At 33.4% G+C, this 24,053-nt stretch overlaps 1 protein-coding gene across 1 annotated transcript; it reads left to right on the top strand.

The window, feature by feature from the left end:
• The first annotated feature begins 9,625 nt into the window (after positions 1–9,625).
• LOC149373607 (uncharacterized) lies at positions 9,626–12,103 on the top strand. Its single transcript, XM_089596929.1, has 4 exons — positions 9,626–9,694; positions 9,801–10,312; positions 10,382–10,536; positions 10,596–12,103. Exons 1-4 carry the CDS (start codon positions 9,626–9,628, stop codon positions 12,101–12,103), a joined length of 2,244 nt encoding a protein of 747 aa, XP_089453055.1.
• The last annotated feature ends 11,950 nt before the right edge of the window (positions 12,104–24,053 follow it).

Genomic DNA, 24,053 nt, shown 5'->3' with positions numbered 1-24,053 from the left:
GAGATCTTACTTTGATAACTACAGTACTAGCTATTAGTTGAAATATTTCTAAACTTTACCTGATCGAAATTTTTTTGCGTGTAATGAGGTGGTGCATTAAAATTGAATTTTGTAGTTATTTGAATTATTTGATCACGTTCTTCATTTACAACAACATTGTATAATATTTTGTTGCACTATACATTAGTAAAGTAAACAATCCAGCTAGCAACTATTTTTCAATTATTGATGAATCTACATTTTTGTAAGTCCTCTTTAATGGCAACTGTTTTTTAATCTTAGTGTTGAATTAAATTTAATATTATTAAAAATTTAACTTGAAAAACATAATAAGTATGTGCAAAATAAAACTATTACTTTGAAAAATTTTAATAAAAAGGTTTTGCAAAATTGGTATAACATCGCAGTTACATCACGATAGTTGTATATTAACAAAGTCATTTATCATCAAATTAAATATAAATATAAACTTGACTTTAGTTTGACTTTCTAGCTCGTTTTTCTCTCATACTGCTAACAGCTTCTGATCGATATTCATTTTTTCGCTTTGGATTCTTCCGCAGCCTCTTACTCCCAGATTTTTCTGAGATCTTTCTGGCATCGTCGTCTTTACTATTTTTCTTTATAGACTCACCTCTCTTCTCTGTGCCCTTTAAAAGATTTATTTTTATAATTTTTCAGCATACCAATATGTAGGGAGGGAAATTTTTAACAATAAATATGTATAATCCATGCCTCCAAGCATATTTTAACTGTAAAACTTGTGGGAGAAAAAAAACACATCCAAATGCAGAATTTTTATAGAAATACGAGAAAATAGTTTTGAGAAAATCAAAAGCCGGGAAAGTTAGTTTGTTTAACAGTTTATAAAAAAAATTGCTAATTTTTTCAGTTTTTGCTCTTACCTACCCTTCTATTACTACTAGAGAAATTTCGCGACTGTAAATTTTTTCGACATCCAATTTCATATAGATTGGATACTTCTAAAGATCCAGTGTACATTTTTAATAACATTTCAATTGTAAGAAGTAAAAAAAATTTGTTATGATCGAAAATTTTTAGAGTTACGTAAAACAAAATTTGCTTAACGTGTTTCAATATCCAACTTAACTTCACCAACTTTACAAAAACCATTTTGAAGATTTGCCAATTATAGTGGAGTTTTTTTTAAATTAATTTTTGAAAATGAAACTTTAAGGTCTTATTATAAACGTATAATATAACATATAATAATATGGCCTCGATAAATAAACTGTTATCAGTCTAATGACTAACTCAACTTAACAATTTTTTTGAATTTTTGGCAATTGAGACATAAAAAAATTATTTTGCATTATAAAACTATGCACTACATTGTAATTTTGCAATTTCAATTTAAATGTTTTAACTTAACATTACCATATATTTTCCCAAAACTATCTTACAAAGTAATTGAAACAGTTTCCGATCTCTTAAATAGTTTTTGGTACCAAATCTACAAAAAAAAATATAAAATTTTAAGGTAAGTTCGACATTACACTAACTATAATTTGTTCATTAAGAGCAAATTAAGATACATCATATATTACTGTTGTTATAAGGCCTTAAAGCTTCAGCTTAAAAAATTAATTAAAAGAATAAAAAAACTACGCAACACTTTGTAAATCTGAAAAATGATTTTTATAAAGTTGACTGAGAGCTATTAACTCTAAGTGTGATATCGAAATACATTTAGCAGATTTTTTGTCTACCTCTGAAGATTTTCGATCAAAACAGATTTTTTTCTTACTATTTTACAGTTAAGATAGTATTAGCAGTATACAATGGATTTTAAGAAGTATCTAATCTTTAGAACATTTAATGATGAAAAGATTGGCTGCCGTCAAACGTCTCTAGCAATAATAGTAGCTGAGACATGAGAAAATAACTCTTTAATGTTTTCTAGTTTTTTGTAAATTGTTAAGTAAATAACTGTTCCAAGTTTTGGATTATCTCAAAACTATTTTTCCGTATTTCTGGAAAAATCCTGCATAAAAATCAGTTTCTTCTTTCTTAATTTTTACAGTTAAATCATATTTAATTGAGCTTTAGAGCATGTAAAATGTTGCAAAATGTTAATTAGTGTTAATAGTTTCAAGTTGTGTTAACTGTGTGTGCATGTCAAATGCAGTTAGTACTGCTGAAGTGCCAAAGTAATGAAAGCTGTTGCATGTAAATTGTTGCAAATCCTGAGGTTCAACATTTGTTCATTAAGAAAGAATATTGTATAATCAGTGTCAAGTTGTGTTTTTTTTTTTTTTTCTATCCCTGGAGTTTGAAGGTAGTCTTTAGATAGTTAACATTTTTTACCTTATCAACGTGGTTGATTTTGATACATATAACAACATTACTTATCAAAAAACTAGATATTTTATTGAAAAATAAAAAAGTTTTGCATATTTAAAAAATTTTTTTTAATGAAACAAGCTTAAAAATAACGATATTAATTGAGATTTGAAAAAGAGAAATTAATGTTTGAGAAAGACGAAAAATGAGATGTCAAAAAAATGTCGTTTGATACAATTCGTCTTTCTTTCTACAACTACCGTTATAATGATAATTATACTAAAAGTGATTTTGAATTGTTCTGGTAAGAATTCTGTATAAACTTCATTCATCGCGCAACAATACGTGCAGAATAAATTAATGTAAGTGAAATAAAGTAGCTAAAGATTGGTGGAAAAGGAAATCAATACGGATATCAAAAAGGCTATATAATACTTTTTTTTAATTTATATAACATTAAGCTCTTTTATATATGATTGGTTTTGTTATGACAATATAAAAACTGACCAGACTAAAGTTGAAAAAAGTACTTTTTATACATATTAAAGTGATAATTAAGAAACAATAGAATTGGTAGTTTTTCAGTATTAAAAATAAATTTAAGCACACGCTTTGGTTGGATAGAACTATTTTTCCTAATAATGGAATTATACTTCAACATGATTAGGAGAGGTTTCGCGCTATAGCCCGATTTTGACTTAATTAACTATTTCTAATGCGCATCTAACGGGTTAGCTTGTGAATAGAATCTTTTAAAAACTTGTAAGTAATATCCTACGTTATTTTTATTTATGCTTGATAACCAAAATAAAAGCATTTACACTTAACCCAGCAGAAATGTTATACTTAAACTTCTTATACATTTTCTATATAAGGTAGATGCCCCAGTACTCGCTCACTTAAGCAGACGAAATGTCCCAATAGTTGGTCACTTATTTCTTTGATGGGCCTTCGTTATATTTTTAATTGGGCTTATAAATTAACTTGTATTGAAAGAGTAATTGCTTAGTATCTGAATAGCTAGCCAATTTGTATACGTTTTAAAAATTTATAGTGAAAAAATCAGCCAGATGACCGACTATTGGGACATGACCGAGTACTGAGACATTGACCTTATTGCATAGATTTACTATTTTTACACTTACTAGTTCTTTTTTTTGAACCTCTTCAATATTAAAAACAAAGTCTTTATAGTCAACTTCATTGTCTTCATCGTCAGAATCGTCAATTTCTTCTTCTTCATCAGTGGAGTATTCGTTGCAGTCATCTAGATTAAAAATTGTTATAGTTAAGTAAGTAGTTTTACAAAAAGACCGAAAACGTGATAAAAAAAAGAATATATTTTCAAAGTCACATTCATGAGACTATGTTTTTCGCGTTTCCCATATCCTCTGAAAAATCAGAAAAATTATGTGCTTGAAAAAATTGAAGGTAATTTTTTATTTATGTTTTTTTTAATTGATGGTCTGACAAGCAACCTTTGTGAGGTGCCCATTTCTGATTTTTATGAAACTGTAATCTGTTTAGTATCTTGGAGAACAAATACATAAGAGACACGTAATTTGTGTTTTATATGTGGAGAAGCGATTTTTAGGGGTTGAAAACAACTCTTAAAAATCACCATTAAGACTGTTATTTTCCTAATATCTCTATAAAAAAAATAAGATATTGATATAATTCCAACGTTATTTGTGATGAAATGAAAATTCTATTACAATCATTTGTATTTTAAAGGGTTGCAATCTCCAATTTTGTTCAGGAAATTTTATTAAAGACTTTTTTGTATACTAAATTTTCAAAAACTATCAAAATTGCCTAAATTAAGTTAAATTATAATTTTCTCTAAATAAGACATAACATTATAGTCACAGTATGTCTGGAATTTCATCAAAAACTCGATTTATTGTTGTTACCTACTTTTACGTTCACAAAACTGTAATCAAGTATTCAAAAAATTGTCAAAAAAAAAAATGATTAATAAAAAAAAATTAGAGGTAGCAACTCCTTAGGTTCTCAAATTACTGTTAAAGAACTGTCATTTTATAAAAAACAGTTTAAAGTTGGAATTTCAACCGTAAAAGCATATTAACACTCTTACAGAAAATTAATTATACGCCTGAATCGGCTGAACTATTATGATTGAGATAAAATTGGTACTTTATAACATATTTTTTATAATAAATAAATCCCTTTACAAAATTAATTCATAGTATGTTATTTAAATGTGTAACTTTATACCATAGCGATTTTTTATATTAATTTTTTGAAATTTATTAAATGCAGAAGCCATACTAAATTCTGTATCTTCAAATATACTCTTGTTGTTATAACCACTGACGTCGCTCGAAAATCGCTCAACGGTCCATGGTGGAATCGATTCGAGCTCTTTCCAGACGTCACTAATCACTTTATGTCTCATTTTTTTGAGTTTTTGTCTGTCCCACCGTTACTTTTAACGTATTCTTAGCTAGTTTTAAATCTTTTATTGCTCTTTCTTTGACTTTAATGATACCACCCAAGTTTCAAATAGTTGAATACATATAGAATTTAAATTTAAATATTTTATTTAAAAGATGCAGAAATATTATTAGTAAAAAAAAAAATTTGTATGTATATTCTAAAGAATGATAGTATTTTTAAAATCTATATTCATTACCTACCCAATACGCAGATGATTATTACAAGTAGTCAATAAAAATTTCAGAAGAATTCTTTTCGCCAAAAAGTAATCAAAAAGAATATTTATTTAAATCGTTAAGTGAATGCTAAAAATTGCTTCATTTAAAATCAAAAAGAATTCTTTTTTCAACAGTAAAACGTATTAATAACAAGTAATTAAAAAAAAAAAAAAAAAAACAAACATAATAATTTTTGAGAAGTACAAAAATTGAGTGTAAATAAATAGAAATGTTTTATGTATAATGAAAAAAAAATTATGTTGGATATCAGACGCAAACTTGATCAGTTAGATTGGAAATTTGATTCTTTTCTTAACTTTACCAGAAAGGATAATATACTTGTCTTATAATTTATATCCATTTAAAGTTCAAGTGTCACATATAATATGTAATTTTATTTATGTTACTTGAACGTTATCAAAAAAATAATTTTTGTTTTCGTTGACTAACTAACTAAATATAAACATGTTTGACTTGAAAATAAGATTTTTTTCATATCTTACTCATAAGATTATAATTAATGTTGTTTTTTTCAAATTCAGTTTGATTTTATCACATGATCTTAAGTACTCCTTTAATAGAAAATCATGTAAGAAATACATAAAATTAATTTAACGGTTTATGTTTGCATACTATTCAACTATCACTAACAAAAAAAGTACTGTACACTTGTACCATATGGATGATACATCACTTCCTTCTATATAGTTATACATAATAATACTTGAAGAATACGAAAAAAAATACTTTATTAAATGTTGATAAGAATTCTTTTAAACTTTTTTTTGAGCAATACATAAATTAATAAGGTAAATATGCTTTTATAAGATGAGAAATTTCAGTTTTTTTAAAACTTTTAAAAAATACTGTAATAAACCGTTTTAAGTGTAATCATTCATATGGTAACACCTCTCTAGGTTGTTTTATTACTTGATAATACTCTATTAATATTTTTTTATCATTAATTTTTAAGTGAATTTTTTTACATCAAAAACAGACATAAGAACTTGAGTCAATTATTTTCTAAGTTTTTATGTCAGTTCTGGATTGATAGGCAATTATACGTTCATATACAAGTTCTTATATGAAAATTGACACAAGAACTTGTCTAAGAATTTATAGCAGTTCTTGTAAATAATTTTTAGCTGGTATAGCTAATTCTTGTAGTGCATTTACGTAAAAAACGATTATTTTTACGCAAATGCAGTACATTATTTTTAATTATCAAACACAGGGTTTGGTATCAAATAATATTTTTTTTTATTACAGTTCATGAATATTTCCTCACAACATATGAATTGTATAAGTATTCTTTCTAATAAAAAGTTTACTATAACTTTTACATTACATTATTACACAAGATAACTTAAAGAGCACCAAACGAATACTTTATTCATTTTCATGAGAATTCTTTTGGGCTTCTTTTTAAATTGTATATGAATTTTAAAAAAAATGTTTCATCACTGACCTTTACATATTTTTTAAGGATTCTTTGATTTCGAAGATCTGCGTACAGAGTAACTATTTATAAATTTTGAATCATTAATAGACTTCTATACGATAATGGCCTGTTTCTTATAGAGTAGTTAATTGAAACTGATAGAGTAGTTCATTTAAGAGTGGTGAAGAGTCATTAGACACAGAAATAACAGGAGGTGCTTCCCTGGCTCTGTATAGCATTATCCCTGTTACCGTGCATCTACACCAACACAGCCTAAAGACACGATATTGGTTTTGTGTTCTATATTCATTTTCATTCAAATGCACCATAATATGTGACGTAGTGACTGAATTTAATAACTATATTTTATAAATTAATATGTTTTCTTATATCTTTGCATTGTTACAATTTTTTTTCCATTTGAAAAGATAAACTGAGGTTTCATAACGAACAATAGAGAATACTAAAAAATTTGACGTAATTTTAAATACTTAAAAAAAACAGATTGTAAAAGTCTTACGTTGGTGAATTGTGTATTTTTACCTGATTTTTAATAATACTTGAAGATGGAAGAACGAAATGTGAAACGCAGCTTTGAGATCCACGCGGTTAAATAGATGAATAAAAATTAGTAGAGAACATATTTAATGACTGACTGAGTACACTATAGTGTTTCTGAATAATTTTTACTGGATAAAAGTTGATAAGCATATAGTAAAATTTTTTGCTTCCAGTTATTGAGGCTTAAAAAATTTATATTCACGCATGTCATGTAAAAATACAGATAAACAAACATAAATATAGAATGTAAGCATACGTAACTTACATAAAAACGTAAAAGTACTTGGATTTGTTCTAAAGAGCTCATTGAGAGCCTTATGATAGAACTTTAAGTAATTATTTGTCCTGTCATTCATTTTAAATACACTGAGCACTTGTGATATCACAGTTTTTTATCCATTGTTTGGTGTAATAGCAGTCAATAAATTTTTCCCATTGCTTGAGAGTCTTCGAGTCGTCAGCAAAAACTTTTCTGGCTTAATTTTTTGTAATAAGAACAGCATCTTCCGCTTTATTAGCCAGTAATAAAGGGATACTTATAAGTTTTTCCAGTATTTTATGACCCTTTCGATTGAGTTTCTTATTGTTCTTATTTAAAAAAAGACGGTAGTCTTTGGATTGAGTCTTCCTAACTACTGCCTAAAAATAAAATGACAAGACATGAACATCACTGAAAAGAAGAGCAATTGTTGCATAACTGATAGCTATTTGTAAAATTGCCAAATAGTTATTAGTTATTTGTTGATTAATTTTTTGAAGATAAACTTTAAAGTCATATTACAAACGTGACGGTCATTTTATCGAAATTTTGAGCAATAAAAACATAGTATTTAATTTTAGTAAAGACAACAAACAAAAAAAAGTTAATTTGTATAAAGTTTAACGTTTTACCAGTAAAAATTGTATTTTGTAACTTGAACGATTGCAAACATCTCAGTGAATTTCGCATACTTTCTTTTCTATCCAACGTCATTGGATTTGTCATAAGAAAACATAAATTTAAAAAAATAATTCTCTAGCTTACTCTGAACCCGAGATACAAGAAATTGGTGTTTTTTGCAATAACGGACTGATAATTGAATTTTTTATTGCAAAAAGTTTGTGTATTATCTTTATGCATTTCTGCGTCATTCTGCCATGCAGAGCACTTTATGAATATCATTGAAAGAAAAACTAAAAAAATCAAGAAAGTCACATTGTGACATTCAGAGCAGCTCAACGCTCACATCTGTAGAGGAGGGAAGGGCATATGTGTCACCCTAACTTTAGTTGCACATTGCATTAAGAGAATATTAATATGCAACTATTACAAAATACAAATTAATAAAAGTAACTGTTTAAAATTAGTAGACGTAAAAAAAATATTAATTTAGAGTTTTACTTTTATAGGCGTGTTCTGCCTTACAGAGTAAATCAATGATTTCAGATCAATGACCTTCAGAAAAAGTGTAACGAAAGTGGATTTTGCTTGATTCTCCCCCTTCGCCCTCTTGCTATGAGCAGGTGTGGGGACCCTCACTACCACATGGTCACTACTGCTCTCCGTCTTTCTCTAACCATCCGCTAGGTGTCTAACCATTTAACTCGACCTTCTCGCAAGTGCCCAGATTTCATGTTGGTTAATATATAAGGGCGTTTAAGATTGAACTAGGGTATCCCCACCGATATAGGTGTCTAAGGCAGGGAGCACGTCATCAGCCTTACTGATGAGTCCTGGCGTGCTCCTGGGACGAAACATCAAACAATCTTTTCTTTCTTATCATGGAATCACTTGATCGCCATATTGGTGACTCCGACTGTCTCAGGGAAGAAGAAAGGTATTATCATACTTCCTGGAGGATGTAAGCAGCAAGTTTGTGTTTTGGCAGCCATTTTTGTTGCCTATCGAGAGCCAGCCTTCCTAGGGCTCACGCTAACACCTCGTCGATGATTCTCCCGAAATACATCGTCTCGGCCTCTCGACGCCAAAATCACCGAGCCATTCGAGCCCTTCCGGACGCTTCCAGTACAGTGTTCTTGACCGTGCAGCATTCTTGCGTGTTTACGCCGGCCAACGGCATTGCCCAGCAACAGCCCATCATCGATGCAGCTCATCATACCAGTTTCAGCTTGCAGTGGCCCTCAGCTCATCGTCTTGCCGCAGCTCCTGCAGGTACTCATGCGTGACCTTGCGAAGTGCAATCTTGTCGAACATTTGCGATTATAATTAAGGCGATTCAATAGTGTTTGCATGCTTTGTTTTTTTGCGTACCAGCTTGATTACTTGTATATACATATATACTTTTTCTCGCGTTGTTTACAATAATTACAGCCTTTGCGCGGGCCTACGTGAACTTGCGTATTATATGTCGTGTCTCGACGCCCGCACGCGTGCACAACTCGCAGCGTTTTCTTGGAATCACCTCGTGTTTCGCTTAAAGCCGTGCTTGCTGTTGTTTATTTGTATCTCGTTCAACACGATTTTAACATGAGGCTCCGCGTATTTTCAGACTTTTAACGTTATTATTTTCCTTTTTAATTGAAATACTCCATTTTTTTTTTTTTTTGAAACCCTTGCAGTCCTACACTCTCGTAGTGCATTTTGCGTTAAAATTTTTTTTTTTGTTTGTTTATTTGGCTTGTTCTATTGAAATTTTTAATCATGTCCGCCGAAGAACTACAAGTGTCGCTCAAGCAAGCAATGGACAAAATCGCAGAGCTCGAACTACAGGTGCAGGGTAGATCTAACAATTTAAACGCAAGGGGTGACGACACCTCAGGTAGTGGCTGCAGCGAGAGCACCCAAAATAGCGAACTTTATGCGTTCTCACCCTCAGGCGTGGTTTGCTCAAGCCGAAATTACGCTTAGAAATTGCGGTATCATGGTCTCCGCGACCAAAACGGATTACATTGCCGAAAAATTAGATGCGGATTCTATGATGTCCATTCTTGATTTATTAAATTTGCATCCGAGGCCTCCAGATCTTTACGAGCAAATTAAAAAACGCATAATTTCTACTTTTGGGGGCTCGTCAGAACAGTGTCTTCTTCAGCTTTTGCGCAACCAGGTTTCGCTAGAAGGCAAACCGTCCATGATTTTGAGCAGAATGCGTGCCTTGGAGAAAGGATGTGGGGAGGAGGTCCTCAGGATTGTGTTCCTGGAGCAACTTTCTCCCGGTTGTCGCGCAGCCCTTTCGATCCATAATATCACATCCCTGACAGCTTTAGCAGAGGCAGCAGACAGATACTGTGACTCCCTCGCCTCCGAACACACGAATATCTCCGCTGTCAAAACTCATGCCCAAGCCACGACCCGACCCATTAGCCCGGTAGCAAACCCTTCGATTTCGTCCATGGATGATCGATCCTTTCAGCTTTTTGAAAAATTATCAAACAATGTTGATACCTTAAAAAAAAGTGTCGATCTCCTTATGGGTAAAAATCTGATCGGCCCCTCCCGCGGCCGCTCAAAGTCGCGTAATCGTAACGACCACTCTCGCCGCAATGATGACAAGGCTACTAAGTCTGAGTCCAACCCCGGCCCCAATTCTGATGGTCTTTGCTACATCCATCGTAAGTATGGCGCTAGGGCTTTTCACTGTAAGGGCAACTGCTCTTGGCCTAAGGCACAGGAAAACTAGGTTCTCCTCCTCACGTGGAAGCTGCGAGCGAGGTTTCTTCTGGAGCAAGACGCTTCCATATCCACGACATCTCGTCTGGTTTTCTTTTTCTTGTTGACACAGGAGCGGAAATCTCCTTGCTGCCCAACACCGATCCTTCAGCTAGACCCACTGACTTTAAATTGTTCGCAGCCAATGATTCCGTAATCCACACTTACGGTGAGGTAGACCTGGCGCTTAATCTGCGCTTGAAACGCCGTTTCCCCTGGAAATTCCATCGTGCCGACGTTCCTAGCCCTATTTTGGAGGCAGACTTCCTGCACTTTTATGTTCTTATCGTTGACGTTTCGCGCCGCAGGCTCATTGACCCTCACTCGAACTTCTACTCAATTGGCTGTCTCAGAGAGGCCGACTCGCCCATAGTCAGTCTCTTTTCCTCTAGCTCTCGAATTTCTCAAATTCTTGCTGACTTCCCTGAAGTCACAGGTGAAAAACCTGCTCAGTTTATTACGTCTAAAGACGTTTTTCATCATATAGAAACTCACGGTCCACCGGTCAACGAACGCACGCGTCGTCTCAATCCCGAAAAATACGAAATAGCCAAAGAGGAATTCGAGCAGCCTGTCACAAATGGTACTTGCCGCTACTCCAAAAGCCCCTGGGCCAGCCCAATTCACATGGTGCGTAAGAAGGATGGCTCTTGGAGAATCTGCGGGGACTATCGCCGTCTAAACTCTTGCACGAATCCCGATAAGTTCCCCATACCCTACCTTCACGATTATTCTGTTCTCTTAGAGGGTGAAAAAGTTTTTTCAAAACTTGACCTTAACACAGCCTATTACCAGATCCCTATCGCGCCGATGGACATTATTAAGACTGCAGTCACGACCCCGTTTGGTTTGTTTGAGTATGTTTTCATGCCTTTTGGCCTCCGCAACGCCTCGCAGTCCTTTCAAAGATATATTAATCAGGCTTTGGGTGATCTGAACTTTGTTTTTGTTTATCTTGATGATATTTTAGTTTTCTCTTCCTCTCCCGAGGAACACGATTCTCATCTCAAGACGGTTTTCGAACGTCTCAAAAAATTCGGCCTCCGCCTCAATCTAGCCAAATTCGAATTTCACAAATCGGAAATCATTTTTCTTGGCCACCTCATCGATCAGGATGGCTCAAGGCCGTGCAAAGAGAAAATTCAGGCCATTGCCGATTTCCCCAGACCCAAGACGGTCCTTGAGCTCCGAAGGTTTTTGGGCCTTGTAAATTTTTATCGGCGCAGCCTTCCCAATGCTGCATCTGTTCAGGCTCCTCTCTATGCATTCACGCACGACTCCAAAAAAAACGATCGCCGGCTAATTGATTGGGCGGAAGAATCCATCAAGGCTTTCGAGGACACCAAAAATAGTCTTATTAACGATTGTTATCTCGTGCATCCCTCTTCCACTGCTCCTACGCGTCTTGTAACCGATGCCTCAGACTTTGACATGGGTGCAGCCCTCGAGCAGTTGACTGATGGAACTTGACACCCTTTAGCGTTCTTCTCGCAAAAATTCTCTCCAGCTCAGTACAAATAAAGCGCTTATGACAAAGAACTCACTGCCATTTACACGTCCATAAAGTACTTTAAATATTTTCTTGAGGGTAGGTGCTTTAAAATCGTCACTGACCATAAACCCCTGATTTATGCTTTCGCGCAAAAGGCTGACAAAGCCTCTCCTCGTCAGTGTCGACAGCTGTGCTTTATCTCTCAACATTCCACAGAGATCGAACATTTACCCGGCACAGATAATGTCGCAGCAGACGCTCTCTCTCGCGTCGACATGATTCGCCTACCTACTGATATCGAGATGCCCGAACTTGTTGAGCATCAGCAGCACGACGTCGAGTTAAAGTCACTCCTCGAGTCTTCAGACTGCTCATTAAAATTTAAAAGCATCGAACTAGGTCACGAGCATCTTCGTCTCTTTTGCGACCTCACGGGCAAAATTTTTCGTCCCTACATTCCAAAAACTTTACGTAAACGAATTTTTGATCTTTTTCATAGTTCTTCTCACCCTGGCGCTAAAGTGACAGATCAACTGATTCGTCAAAGATACGTTTGGCCCAACATGCACCGAGATATAGAATCTTGGTGTCATGGCTGTCTCGATTGCCAACAATCTAAGGTCTCTCGTCATGTTAAAAACGAACCCAGTCAATTTATAGCTCCGGACGACAGATTTCGTCATGTTCACATGGACATCGTTGGTCCTCTCAAGACCTGTGAGGGTTTCTCGTATCTTTTAACCATTATAGACCGTTTCTCTCGTTGGGTGGAGGCTGTCCCTCTCAAGGACATTCAAGCCTCCACGGTCCTTCGTGCCTTCCAAGAGACCTGGGTCGCTCGCTTCGGTGCCCCACGATTTCTGACCACAGATCAGATATCTCAATTTGAATCCACCATATTTAACGCCTACCTTTCCTTCATAGGCTGCCAGCGCAAAAGAGCCGTTGCCTACCATCCGGCTGCCAACGGGCTCATAGAACGCTGGCATCGCAGTTTCAAGGCCGCACTCATGTGTCACAATGATCCTAATTGGGTTAAGCTTCTCCCCACAGTTCTGCTTGGCCTCCACACCGCAGTACGGACTGACACGGGAGCCTGCCCTGCCGAGTTCTTATACGGTACAACCTTACGCCTGCCCGGTGAATTCTTCATCCGTGACAATTTTTTTGCAAATCCTCAAATTTTTATTGAGAACTATGGGGAACACATGAGAACACTCAAACCAGTGCCTGTTGAACACCGTCACAAGGCTTGCCCATTCTTTTTTAAGGATCTTCGCACTTGCTCAAATGTATTTCGTCGTAACTTAGCTGCCAAATCACTTGAACGTCCTTACTCGGGCCCTTACAAAATCATCGAGCGAATTTCCGACCTCGACTATAAAATAGATATAAACGGTACACACAAAGTTGTCTCAACAGAACAACTCAAACCAGCTCACTTTGTCCTGGAGGACCTTGAGGCACCCACTGTGGATCTTACAACACCCTGCATTCTGCCTCCAAGGCCCATTCCTGTACTTAAAACCTATCCATGCAATAAACAATGCAACAAAAAAGTTCATTTCAGCACATCCATTAATAGTTCTAAGTAAATTTGTTTTCTGGTCTCTTCGTGACCTGGTTACTAATATTAAGGAAAATTAATTAATATAGTCTCAGCTTACTTAACGCCAACTGTGATTTTATATTTACTTAGTTATACCATTACTGTAAAATGCGTTACATTTAATGTTTAGTCACACCAAAGTGCCTTGCGTTGGCCAATTGTAACTCAGAGACTGCAAATTTATAGTTTTTAATATCTCTGTTATTGTCAAGTCAATGTTAATTGTGAAAACAGTCTGTAAAACTTCTTTTAAATATCTTCTTAACCTGCGCTAGCAACGTTAATTTTTTACGTCTAATTTATCATCAGTCAGATCTACGTAGACTTTAAGTAGTGTCTAAACACATTTTGTAATTATATTTATCATTTGAGTCTTACAACTTTATAATGGTCTACACCTGCGCAGCCAGAGCGTAATTACGCACACTCTGTGAATTATTATTTTGTTTTCTCTCTTATGTGTCAAGACTCTGTTCCGTTAAAACAAATTGCTTCCAACGTTAATTGTAACTAAGTAAAAATAATCCAATTTGTGTTGTACTGCGATTTAAACAGTAATGTTTTTGTCAAGCTGCGTTCAAACATTTTTTTTTATTATTCTTGTAACTCATATTAGTTTGCGATGGCCACAGCCTTCCACTTTCTTTTTACTTATTCTGTCTCAGGGGGGAGTAGCGTGGGGACCCGACCCTGCTGCGCAACCGTCGGTAAAAGAGTAGGCTCTTTAGCCTTCCTCCACTTCTCTTTCTCCAGTGTCTCTGCTCGCCGTGCAGGCCACTGCGGGAGCAGAGAAGTCTCGACCGTCATTGTGAGCACACATTTTGTAGCTTCCTTGAGAAGCCTTTTCTTACTAGTGAATATTTAACCTTTTCTTGTTAATGTTAACAAGCGTTTAATTACTTCACCTCCTTCCTCAACTCCTGGACACAGCAGCCATAGGACTGCTACCTCAAGCCGATTCATAGGCTACATACACATCACATCCCATATTGAAAAACCGACAATGAAAAACCGATTACTTCATTTTGTCGTACAGTTCGTAACTTATTTTCAATGCAAATTTTGATTTATTGTGTATTCATTCAATTCATTTCATTTTACATTAAATATAAATTTTTTTAAAATTTGGAGCATTTATTTATTTATCATTAATTTAATACTTTAAAAATGAAAAATTACTATACAATTTTTTACATTTTTTCAGAATAATATTTTTGTACTGAATAAGTACAATAGTTAATTATTATTACGTTTTCTTCTTTCAAAATTTTTCTTTTGTGATTGAGAACAAAATTCATAGAGGTGCGAGGAGTGAAAATATATTCTGCAACGCTGAAAATTATTTTTCTCATAAGTATTAACTTACATGCACGCTTTTATGCATACTTAACCCGTTCTTTTTTGTATTATTGAAAAAAAAAAAAAAAAAAGAAAAAAAGTATTTATAGGGTACTTTGAAAACGAATTAGGTTTATCAAATAGTTATTTTTCATACAAACAAATAATAAGAGCTCTGTATGAATTTTATAAATTCAATTTCAAGTTATTCTTTCATAAGGTTACATGTTAAATGGAAATTGTTTTAAATAAAACATGTGACGAAGGGTACAGTTGAACGATCTGCTGGTTTTTAAAGTATATTTCTTATTTTCTCAAGAAGTTCTTTTGAAATCATTGGAAGATTTGATAAAAGAGCACAGTTTCGTACTGGCCAGCCTCCATATTATTTATATTGTGTTGTGTCACAAAATATTGTCTGTAATTGTTCTGTTATCAGGTATGAAAATATTTATGGTAACCACACCTAACTAACGTAGGTATACACATTCCATGGATAGTTTGTACATAGTATCGTTTCATGCGAGGTATACTTATATTTTTTATTACATTATTTGCCATCGTATTATATCAAAAAAGTATAACTTATTACTTGGGTACCCAAGCACCCACTGTGTACTAGTTGTTTATTCATTATAAAATGCTACAAATTTCTCAAAATAAGTTTAAAAAATGCTCCACTTACCCCATCGAAGGGCGCGAGGTGGCATAAGGTAGGGCACGCGGAGCATGGTGGTTATGAAGTGCATAGTTTAGTTGTAAGTATTTTTATGATAAAACTAATGTTATTCTTAACAAAATGTAATAATTGCAAATTTTCCGATGAGGCTACTTTACATTTTGCTGTTAGTGGACAATTACGCAGAAAAGAGTTCACATACCTTTTTTTTAATTTTTACGAATAAACGAATACAATGACGTCATTTATTTAATGTATGTATGTTCAATGCTACCAAATAATTATAAAACGAATGCACACACACACACACACACACACACGCATTAAATACTACGATGGTGCGAATAATAAAAAAAGTATATATAAGTATGTATATATGCATATGTGTTTGTATGTTAATATAAAACTGTCATGTATCAACATATTATAATTTTTATACACATACTTAATACAATTTACCAAGTGTAATCAACTATGTTAATCACTAAACATTGCAAGTTGGCACTCAAACCATCTTGTATTGTTTACATATGGATCAGGTTAGGTATAAAATCAGCAGACGATCCACGCAGCCGACTTACGAGCCTTACGGCTGTTCCCATGCTACTCCTGCCCTACCTAAAGTGACACGCCTGCCCCATTTTAATACAATTTTATATTGTTTATTACGGTACTTATGTAAACTTTAGAATGAAAAAATCGTTGGACGAGAAAGTTAAGGGCCTACTTTTGTTTACAAAATATAACACTTTAAACCTGCTTCAAGCTATTGAAAAATGAAGGAAACCTTTTTTCAGTACATTAGATTTAAAAATTATAACATAAATAGAAAACGCTATTATATGATATTAAAAACTCAAAGGATAATATTAAGAGCCTTTTTTATTCAATTTCTATGAAAATCTTATTTTTAAAATGCATGAATATTAATATTTTTAAGGTGCCGCACTTTGCAGCCCTGCTAAACGTGCCCTCCCCTTCTTCTCTCTCGCGACTAGGTAGCCAACCAGTTGCAGTGCACATGGGGCTAAACATGGGCTGCGGGAATTGCGTCGGGCCAGGTACTTATCGAATATCGATCTTAGCGAGGCCTACCATGAAATCCTTTTGGATGAGAATAGCAAGGAATACACTGCATTTGCTGTACCCGGTGGAGGATTATATTAATATGTGTGCATGCCCTATGAATTGACCAACGCCCTAGCTATATTTCAGTCCATCATGGATCAGATTACTAAACAGGAATAAGAACCATACATTAACATGCTCATAAACGATTTTAACCTCCTGACAGAGAATCCAATCCAGATCGTGGAAGCCATCTCAGCTCTGAACCAAGGATCTTAGGAGTGAGGGGGTTTAGGTCACCGCTAAGCACAGTGCCCCAGGTGCTACCTGGCAAGAACAATTTTCCACAAGTGTGGCAAACAAGGTGTCAGCATTGTTGCAACCTGTGGGTAGCTAAAAAGCAGGCTTTCATGGCTAAACAAGCGGGAAATGATGCACACAGCACCAAGAAGTATGTCTGTTGAGGCAAGCAATGACCATCCCCACCGTTAAGGGAAATATTTTTTTTCTTTTCCTCTCTCTTAATAGAGGATGTATTTTATTTTTCTACCCTATTTTGTTATTTTTTAGTTTATTTTCTCTTTGTTTTTAAACATTTATATAACCAGATATGTAGTCTTTCAAAATGTAGTTCTCTTAATTTACACAACAACACGCTTTCTAAATTATTCATTATCCAAAAAAACGAATAACCATATAAACAAACAAAGAACCTTTTTTTCAAATAAACTAGTAAGGTATTTCTAAACAGAAACAGAGTAGCACTTCAGGCAATAAATTCATGTATTTTAATTACAGTGGACGGCAATTACTAACCCTTCCTTATCCAAGGCCCATGTACCTGCACTTATCCCTACTATGAGCAGCACGGCCAACTTTCGGCCAGGCGTAAAAGTTGGTGGTGTATATGTGTACCAACACATACAGGTATATAGGGCACTGAGGCAGCACAAATTGGTGGGCCTTACGTCTATGTATGTAGTATATTCTTCTTCTTTCTTTATTCTTTGTAAGAATTACTTTTTCCCTATATTTTTAGTATAATTGCTACTATAATTTACAGTTAGTATATGATGATTTATACCTTTACAATGGCTATTCATAAAATGGCTAACAATACAGTTCTCTCATTAATGTAACATAGTTCTTTTAAAATAAAACATAGCTTTATCTATATCATTGGACGTTTCTAGTAAAATAATAAAAAGTGATGTAGAAAAAAAAGTAAGAAAACAAAAAAATAGTTAAATAATTTCGATACATATAAGTTTCAAAAAGGCTAAAACAAAAATTTTCTTATTGGTATCTGGAAGTAGGCATGCAAAGTAGTGGAAGAGTAAAGCTCCACTAGTATCTTGCTGTAATATGTACTCGTTTCTGAAACGCCACTTCACAGAAACCCCCCACAGACCACTAAGAATCCCCGCTACCCTCCATTGCCACATATAACATAAGGTAACATATTGAGTGCTGATAGAGTGCTGTACCTATATATATATATATATATACGAGCACTGCTGTAGAAGTACGTATACGTGAGAAAGCTATCAGCAGCTGCATATTTTATTTTGGATTTTCGTGAGTTACATAGCTCTAGAGCATAAAAAAAGTGCACCGGGAGCTGCTCCCTGATGTAAATATGGTTCAGAAAAACGCATGGGTCTCAATGTCATCAAACATTTAAACACGAAGGAAAAATTGCCTCTGAGTCCTATGCTGTGCGTATATAGACGTTGACTCTTCCACGCCATGTTGAATTTATTACCCCCTCTAGTGATCCATATTACGTTCCAATAAACCTTCCACCTCATAGCCCCTCACATACCCTACGCAAAATTTTTGACCCCCTCTAGTCTTCTGCAACCCTCCACACTATTATTGCGAAATCTTACGGACACCCTACTTATTATAATAGATATCAACATACACCCACACATACACACATTAAATTATTTGTTATTTCATGCTTTCCATGGGATGAAGAATATATTTATATAGAAAATGTATTTGTGTCACATGAGACAGTTCTTGCTTGAAATTGAGTAAATAACTATTATCAAGCTTGTTCCACCTATCGAGAGTCTACGCTTTAATTACGAAAATAATTATAAGAGGGTAAACTACACTCTGACTCTTTTTTTTTTTTTTTTTTTTTTTTATAACTTCATGAGGTAATGAAACCTACTGAACTTTTAAAGTTATAATCGCTGACACTTTAATAAAATCAACATGTAAGAAATGAGATGCATCATTAAACTAAAGTGTTCATGTGATCTCTCACCATAAATAATATAAAAATGCATATTTTATTATCTTATAAGAAATTCCTTTTCTTAATGACATACATCGCATAAATGTAATATTAATATTGTAATACTTTTAACTACGAGATTAAAATTTCTTTTCAATTCTTCTTTTACTTATTTTTTATCAACAAAGTCCAGAACATGTGTACCACCTACATTGTACCCCTAAAATAGATACCCCCGATAAGCAATTACTTAGCACCATATCTAACCTCAATTTTTTCTATAATAAATTTTTGTTTATATTTATTTTTGATACAATATACTGATAGACATACTTGCTTCTTTGAAGAAAACTTATCAATGTTAATAAGTATGCACAGACAGTTAACGTAAGTAAATATTTAGCCTAAATAGGTTCGATAACAGGGACTTGATAAAAGATACGTTGATGGACTTGATAGTGCGACCAAATTAAGTTTTCAGCAATGAAAATTCAGACTAGCTTAAAAAAAATATGTTGAAGGGAACTAAACAATGCCAATACATTGTAATGAAATTGAAAAAAATATTTTCCGCTAAGGCTTACAAAAAATGGCAAGAATGGGAAAACACGGTTTTTAACGTCGGAAATAAATGATAAGCCTTAAAATAAAAAATAAAAAACTGAGAAGTATGCGTAGCAAAAAAGACGAACAAAATAAGCTCTGGTCAATCCCAATTGATCCAGTGGTTTACTCGCAAAATGCAAAAAATCTCGTTTTTTGAGGCAATATTAAAAAATTAATAACTCTCTTTCACAGAAACATTAGGCGCTGAAATTTGGCAGAGTTGTAGTTTTAGCTGTCTTCAATAACCACAAGAAATTTTAGCAAGATCAAATAAATAGTTCTTACAAACCGTAGCTAAACGCAAAAAAAAGTACTTTGGCAAAAGGGCCTAAAAAAAGTTCCTTACAACGTTAGATGCAATTTTTTTTCAGAGTCATATTTTTGAATACTTACTCTACAATTAACAAAAGTATGAAATTTTTTTCTTTGTGAAAATTGCTTAAAAAATAATAAACCTTATGATTATTCTTTGCACGTGGTGGAACGGCACGTAAGGGGCAATGAGCCGCCGTAGCTGCAGCCGATGCGTAAACCACATCCACTTTCTGAAGCTCGGTTTACACCTCCAATAGACTTGATCTATTTAAGCTGACCCACAGCCCTCCACAACCCTTAAAAGACCCCTCATGGTCCCTTCACTAAATGGTTTCAACACTGCCTATAAAACTGCTGGATACACTGGTAGGTTTTAAACATAATACAAATTTTTAAATAAATATACAGTGTTTATGACTTATGTTGTTTGTTTTAAAAATATTTTTTAACTTTTTTTAATTATAGGAATTCATGCGTTAAATTTTTTTCAATTATATTATAATATGGATATTTGAAAATTGTACGTACATGCTTCAGGAACGTCTGATTTTAAAAACCGGACATTTTGGTGAAGTAGTAGTAAATTGCTTCGGTTCAGTTGCCATGTACAACGATGAAAAAATTTAACTTTTTTCTACCTAACTTTATATTGAACATATAAATTGATGTTTTACTAAATACTTGTTGATACAGTTGTCTCACGATTTCTTTATTGCACATTTGTCAATTATCGGTATTGTTTATAAACGTTTTAATAAAAAATTTCTACACCTACATCATTTTTTATTTTCTTATTATCACCTTGAATTCATATAAATATACTATTTTAAGTTGTGCATTGGATAACGTGACATAAAATTGTCTATGGGCAAACAGAGATTTTTTTGAAACACTAGTAAATACTGTCAAAACTTTATGTTTCTAAATTCATAATTATCATGGCAAATGCTAAATATAATTGCTCTTCGTATGGTAGTAAAGGTAAGGATAATAAATAACCTGTAATTAAAGATATTTTTCATATAAATAATTTATTTCCGACTTTTATGTTGTTGTTAATTCTTCTTTAATATTTAACTGAAATAATTTTTCTATTTGCAATCGTGTCTTTTTGCCTGAAAAATCACACACTCTTAAATCTCTTGTGACCATCACTATTGCTTCTACTTACCCATAAAGTTCATTGGATATGTGCCCTTCACGGCTACTATCTAAAACTTTAGGGTATAAATTCTTATAAACATTTTTTTGTGAGCATCTCCTCCTTTAATAATTCGTTTGTTTGAGAAATGTTCATTTGAATTACACAGAAACGCCACACAAAGTTATGTCTACTATTTCAAAGGCATTTTTTAACATCATGGAAGCCTCATTTTAAATTATTACATTAACCTTTTTTCATATTTGTTTTTCAAACTCCATCTCTAAAAAGACGCTTTCTACATTGCTTTAGTTTGAAGGTAATCGAAAAAATGTATGACTGGTCATTAAAAGTCATTATATTTAAAAGCAATACTAATGGTATACCAGCTTAGGCAGTTAATAAGATTCTTGTACCTTGAGAACTGTAGTAAGTAATCAACTTTTTTTTCGAGCACAGTTTAAGAAATGGCTGTAAAATACAAGAAAAAAAAGCGTAGTTTTTTGTATAAAAAAATTTTTTAGGCCTCATTGTTATTTTTAACTGAAGATACAGTATGCCAATCCTGTGTTTAAAAAATGTAAGTTTTCCAATATTATCGTTTAGGTTTGAGGCAATCATTTTTGGATATGTTCATTAATCTATCATCAAAATTTATCTTTGGATTAAACAAATAAAATTTTCTGTGAAATAACTTTCATACTTTTTCTTACACCACAGCCTGTGCATCATTTTTTGAGTTCTACATGTGCTCTGCACAGGGTAATAGATCATCATACTCACACGTGCTGGGCGTTAACTTCAAGAATCCCTTCGAGACACCGGACGTCCATTCCTTCTGCTCCTTCAAGCTTTGCTTCTTGCCACGCTTGTCATTGTCATTTGTCGTTAGCTACCATACCCTTTGACGTAGATATTTCCGAAGGAATCTCGTTGGTAGATCGCTTACCAAACTTGACTGGTAGTGGCAGCGTGGTGGTCCCCGGCTCTGAGGACTAGGTAACGCAGTGTGTTACTTAATGGTCCCTTAAGTACCCGTGATAAGTTACTCCTAGAGATCCCTAACATTTTTTTTAACTGCAGAACAATTTTAACTATTCCACTTGGTAAACTAAGCGTTCATATGCTTAAATTATGTACAGACTTTATGAGTTGTAATTGCGTAAGAGGGTAGAAACAACCCTAAAAGTAGATAACATTATAAAACAAAAGTTTTTATAGAAATTTTTACGTATACTTATCAAAAATATTTTAAAATTCATAGAGAAGATGTGAACTGTATTATACTACGTAACATCGGTATAATGCTAGCATGTTGTAGGGTGTTAAAACTACCTTCAAATAAGCTGAAACAAGCAAAACATTTTTAATTTAGGAATAAAATTTAGTTTGTTTCTCTGAGTTACCTAACCGTATACAAAATTAAATAATGTTTAGACTATTTAAAATATTATGACATTAGGGGTAAAAAAGTATTTTACATTGACGAAATTAGAACTTTTTTTCTCATGATTAAGATAAATTGCTAAAAATTAGAATATAAAATAAAAAGTACTTGATAATACAGTATACGAGCGATGTCATTATGTTGCAATTTTAAGGCGTTAAAACTACTCTTTAGTAAGCTACAAAAGAACAAATTTTATGAAATTTAGTGGAAAAAGATCTGTAGTCCATCTAAGTGAGCTAATCGTTGATATTCAGAAATAATAAAAAAACTCTTTAAAATTATAAAGACGTTCACAACATCTTCCAAAGGTGCTAAAATAACAAAACTTTGAATTTAAATAAAATTTTTCACTTTATACCACTGATAATTACTATTATCTATGTAAAATTAAGATGGTAAGTTTATTATACACGAAATATTTTAAGTGTCTGGTGCTCGAAAAGTGAGCATTCCCGTGTGCCTCGTAGACGGCAATATTGATTTGGCACACACCAGCATATGTAAAACCATATACTTACCACTTTCGGAGGTTCTGACATGTCCCATATTTTACGTTAACAACCCTCGCCTAGGGCGTTAATTTACGTTAAATTTGCGATATTCTTAACCTCGCTCACTAGGTGCGTTATATACTATATTGAGTTTGTCTGAGTAGGTTAAAACTGTACACGAAAGAGCTTAATAAGTAGCAGTAAAATACTTCAAAACTATATAAATAGATGCAGGTCAGTAGTTGGAGGAAGCTTTTAGAGGTAAAACTACCCCTAATAAATCATGGATATTAATAAATGTTTGAAAATTAAATAAATCCTGAGGTTGATTGCATGACATCTTCATTTTATAGTTAAGTCACATTACATTATCTACGTTTTCTGGCAGATTACTGCTCTCAAAACTAAATAATATTGAAGTCTGTTCAAACTCATTGAAAATGTTTTATAGCTATGTAAATTGTATGTAGCGTTTTAAACTTGTATTGAATGAACCAATGAATCAAGATTTTTATAAAATTACAAACGTCGGGACTAAACAGGAATGTTAAAAAGTTTTTGCTTCTCAACTGCGCCAAAAATTATAAACTAAAATTTCATTTGTACAAATATTATACTCATCTTAGCAAATAGCCTTCATAGCTGTACATGATTTTCAGAAGTTGAAATTAGGATAACGTTAAGTTTTACAAACGTTCTGCCATGATTGTAGATAACGGTTGAAAGATACTCTTAAACGGAAAAACATTTTTTTATTGATGACGTAGCACAATTCAAATCGTACAAATCAACGGTTCATAACATAGCTTCAATAATTATAGCCAAGTACAGCCATAAGATTACACAAACTGCACAGTATGTTAATAAATTTTTTACAAGGTAGGTGCGTCAAAATTAACTATATTGAAATTTGAATGATAAATATTAATGCAACACATATAATTTTGTTGAGGTCTTACGGTGGAAAAATAACCATTACT

This window comes from Copidosoma floridanum, unplaced genomic scaffold (genome assembly GCF_036245765.1).
Source record: "Copidosoma floridanum isolate Cflo_tuat_1 unplaced genomic scaffold, Cflo_Japanese_pri ptg000030l, whole genome shotgun sequence".
Taxonomy (NCBI): Eukaryota; Metazoa; Arthropoda; class Insecta; order Hymenoptera; family Encyrtidae; genus Copidosoma; species Copidosoma floridanum.
This window is presented reverse-complemented; position numbering and strand designations above follow the sequence as displayed.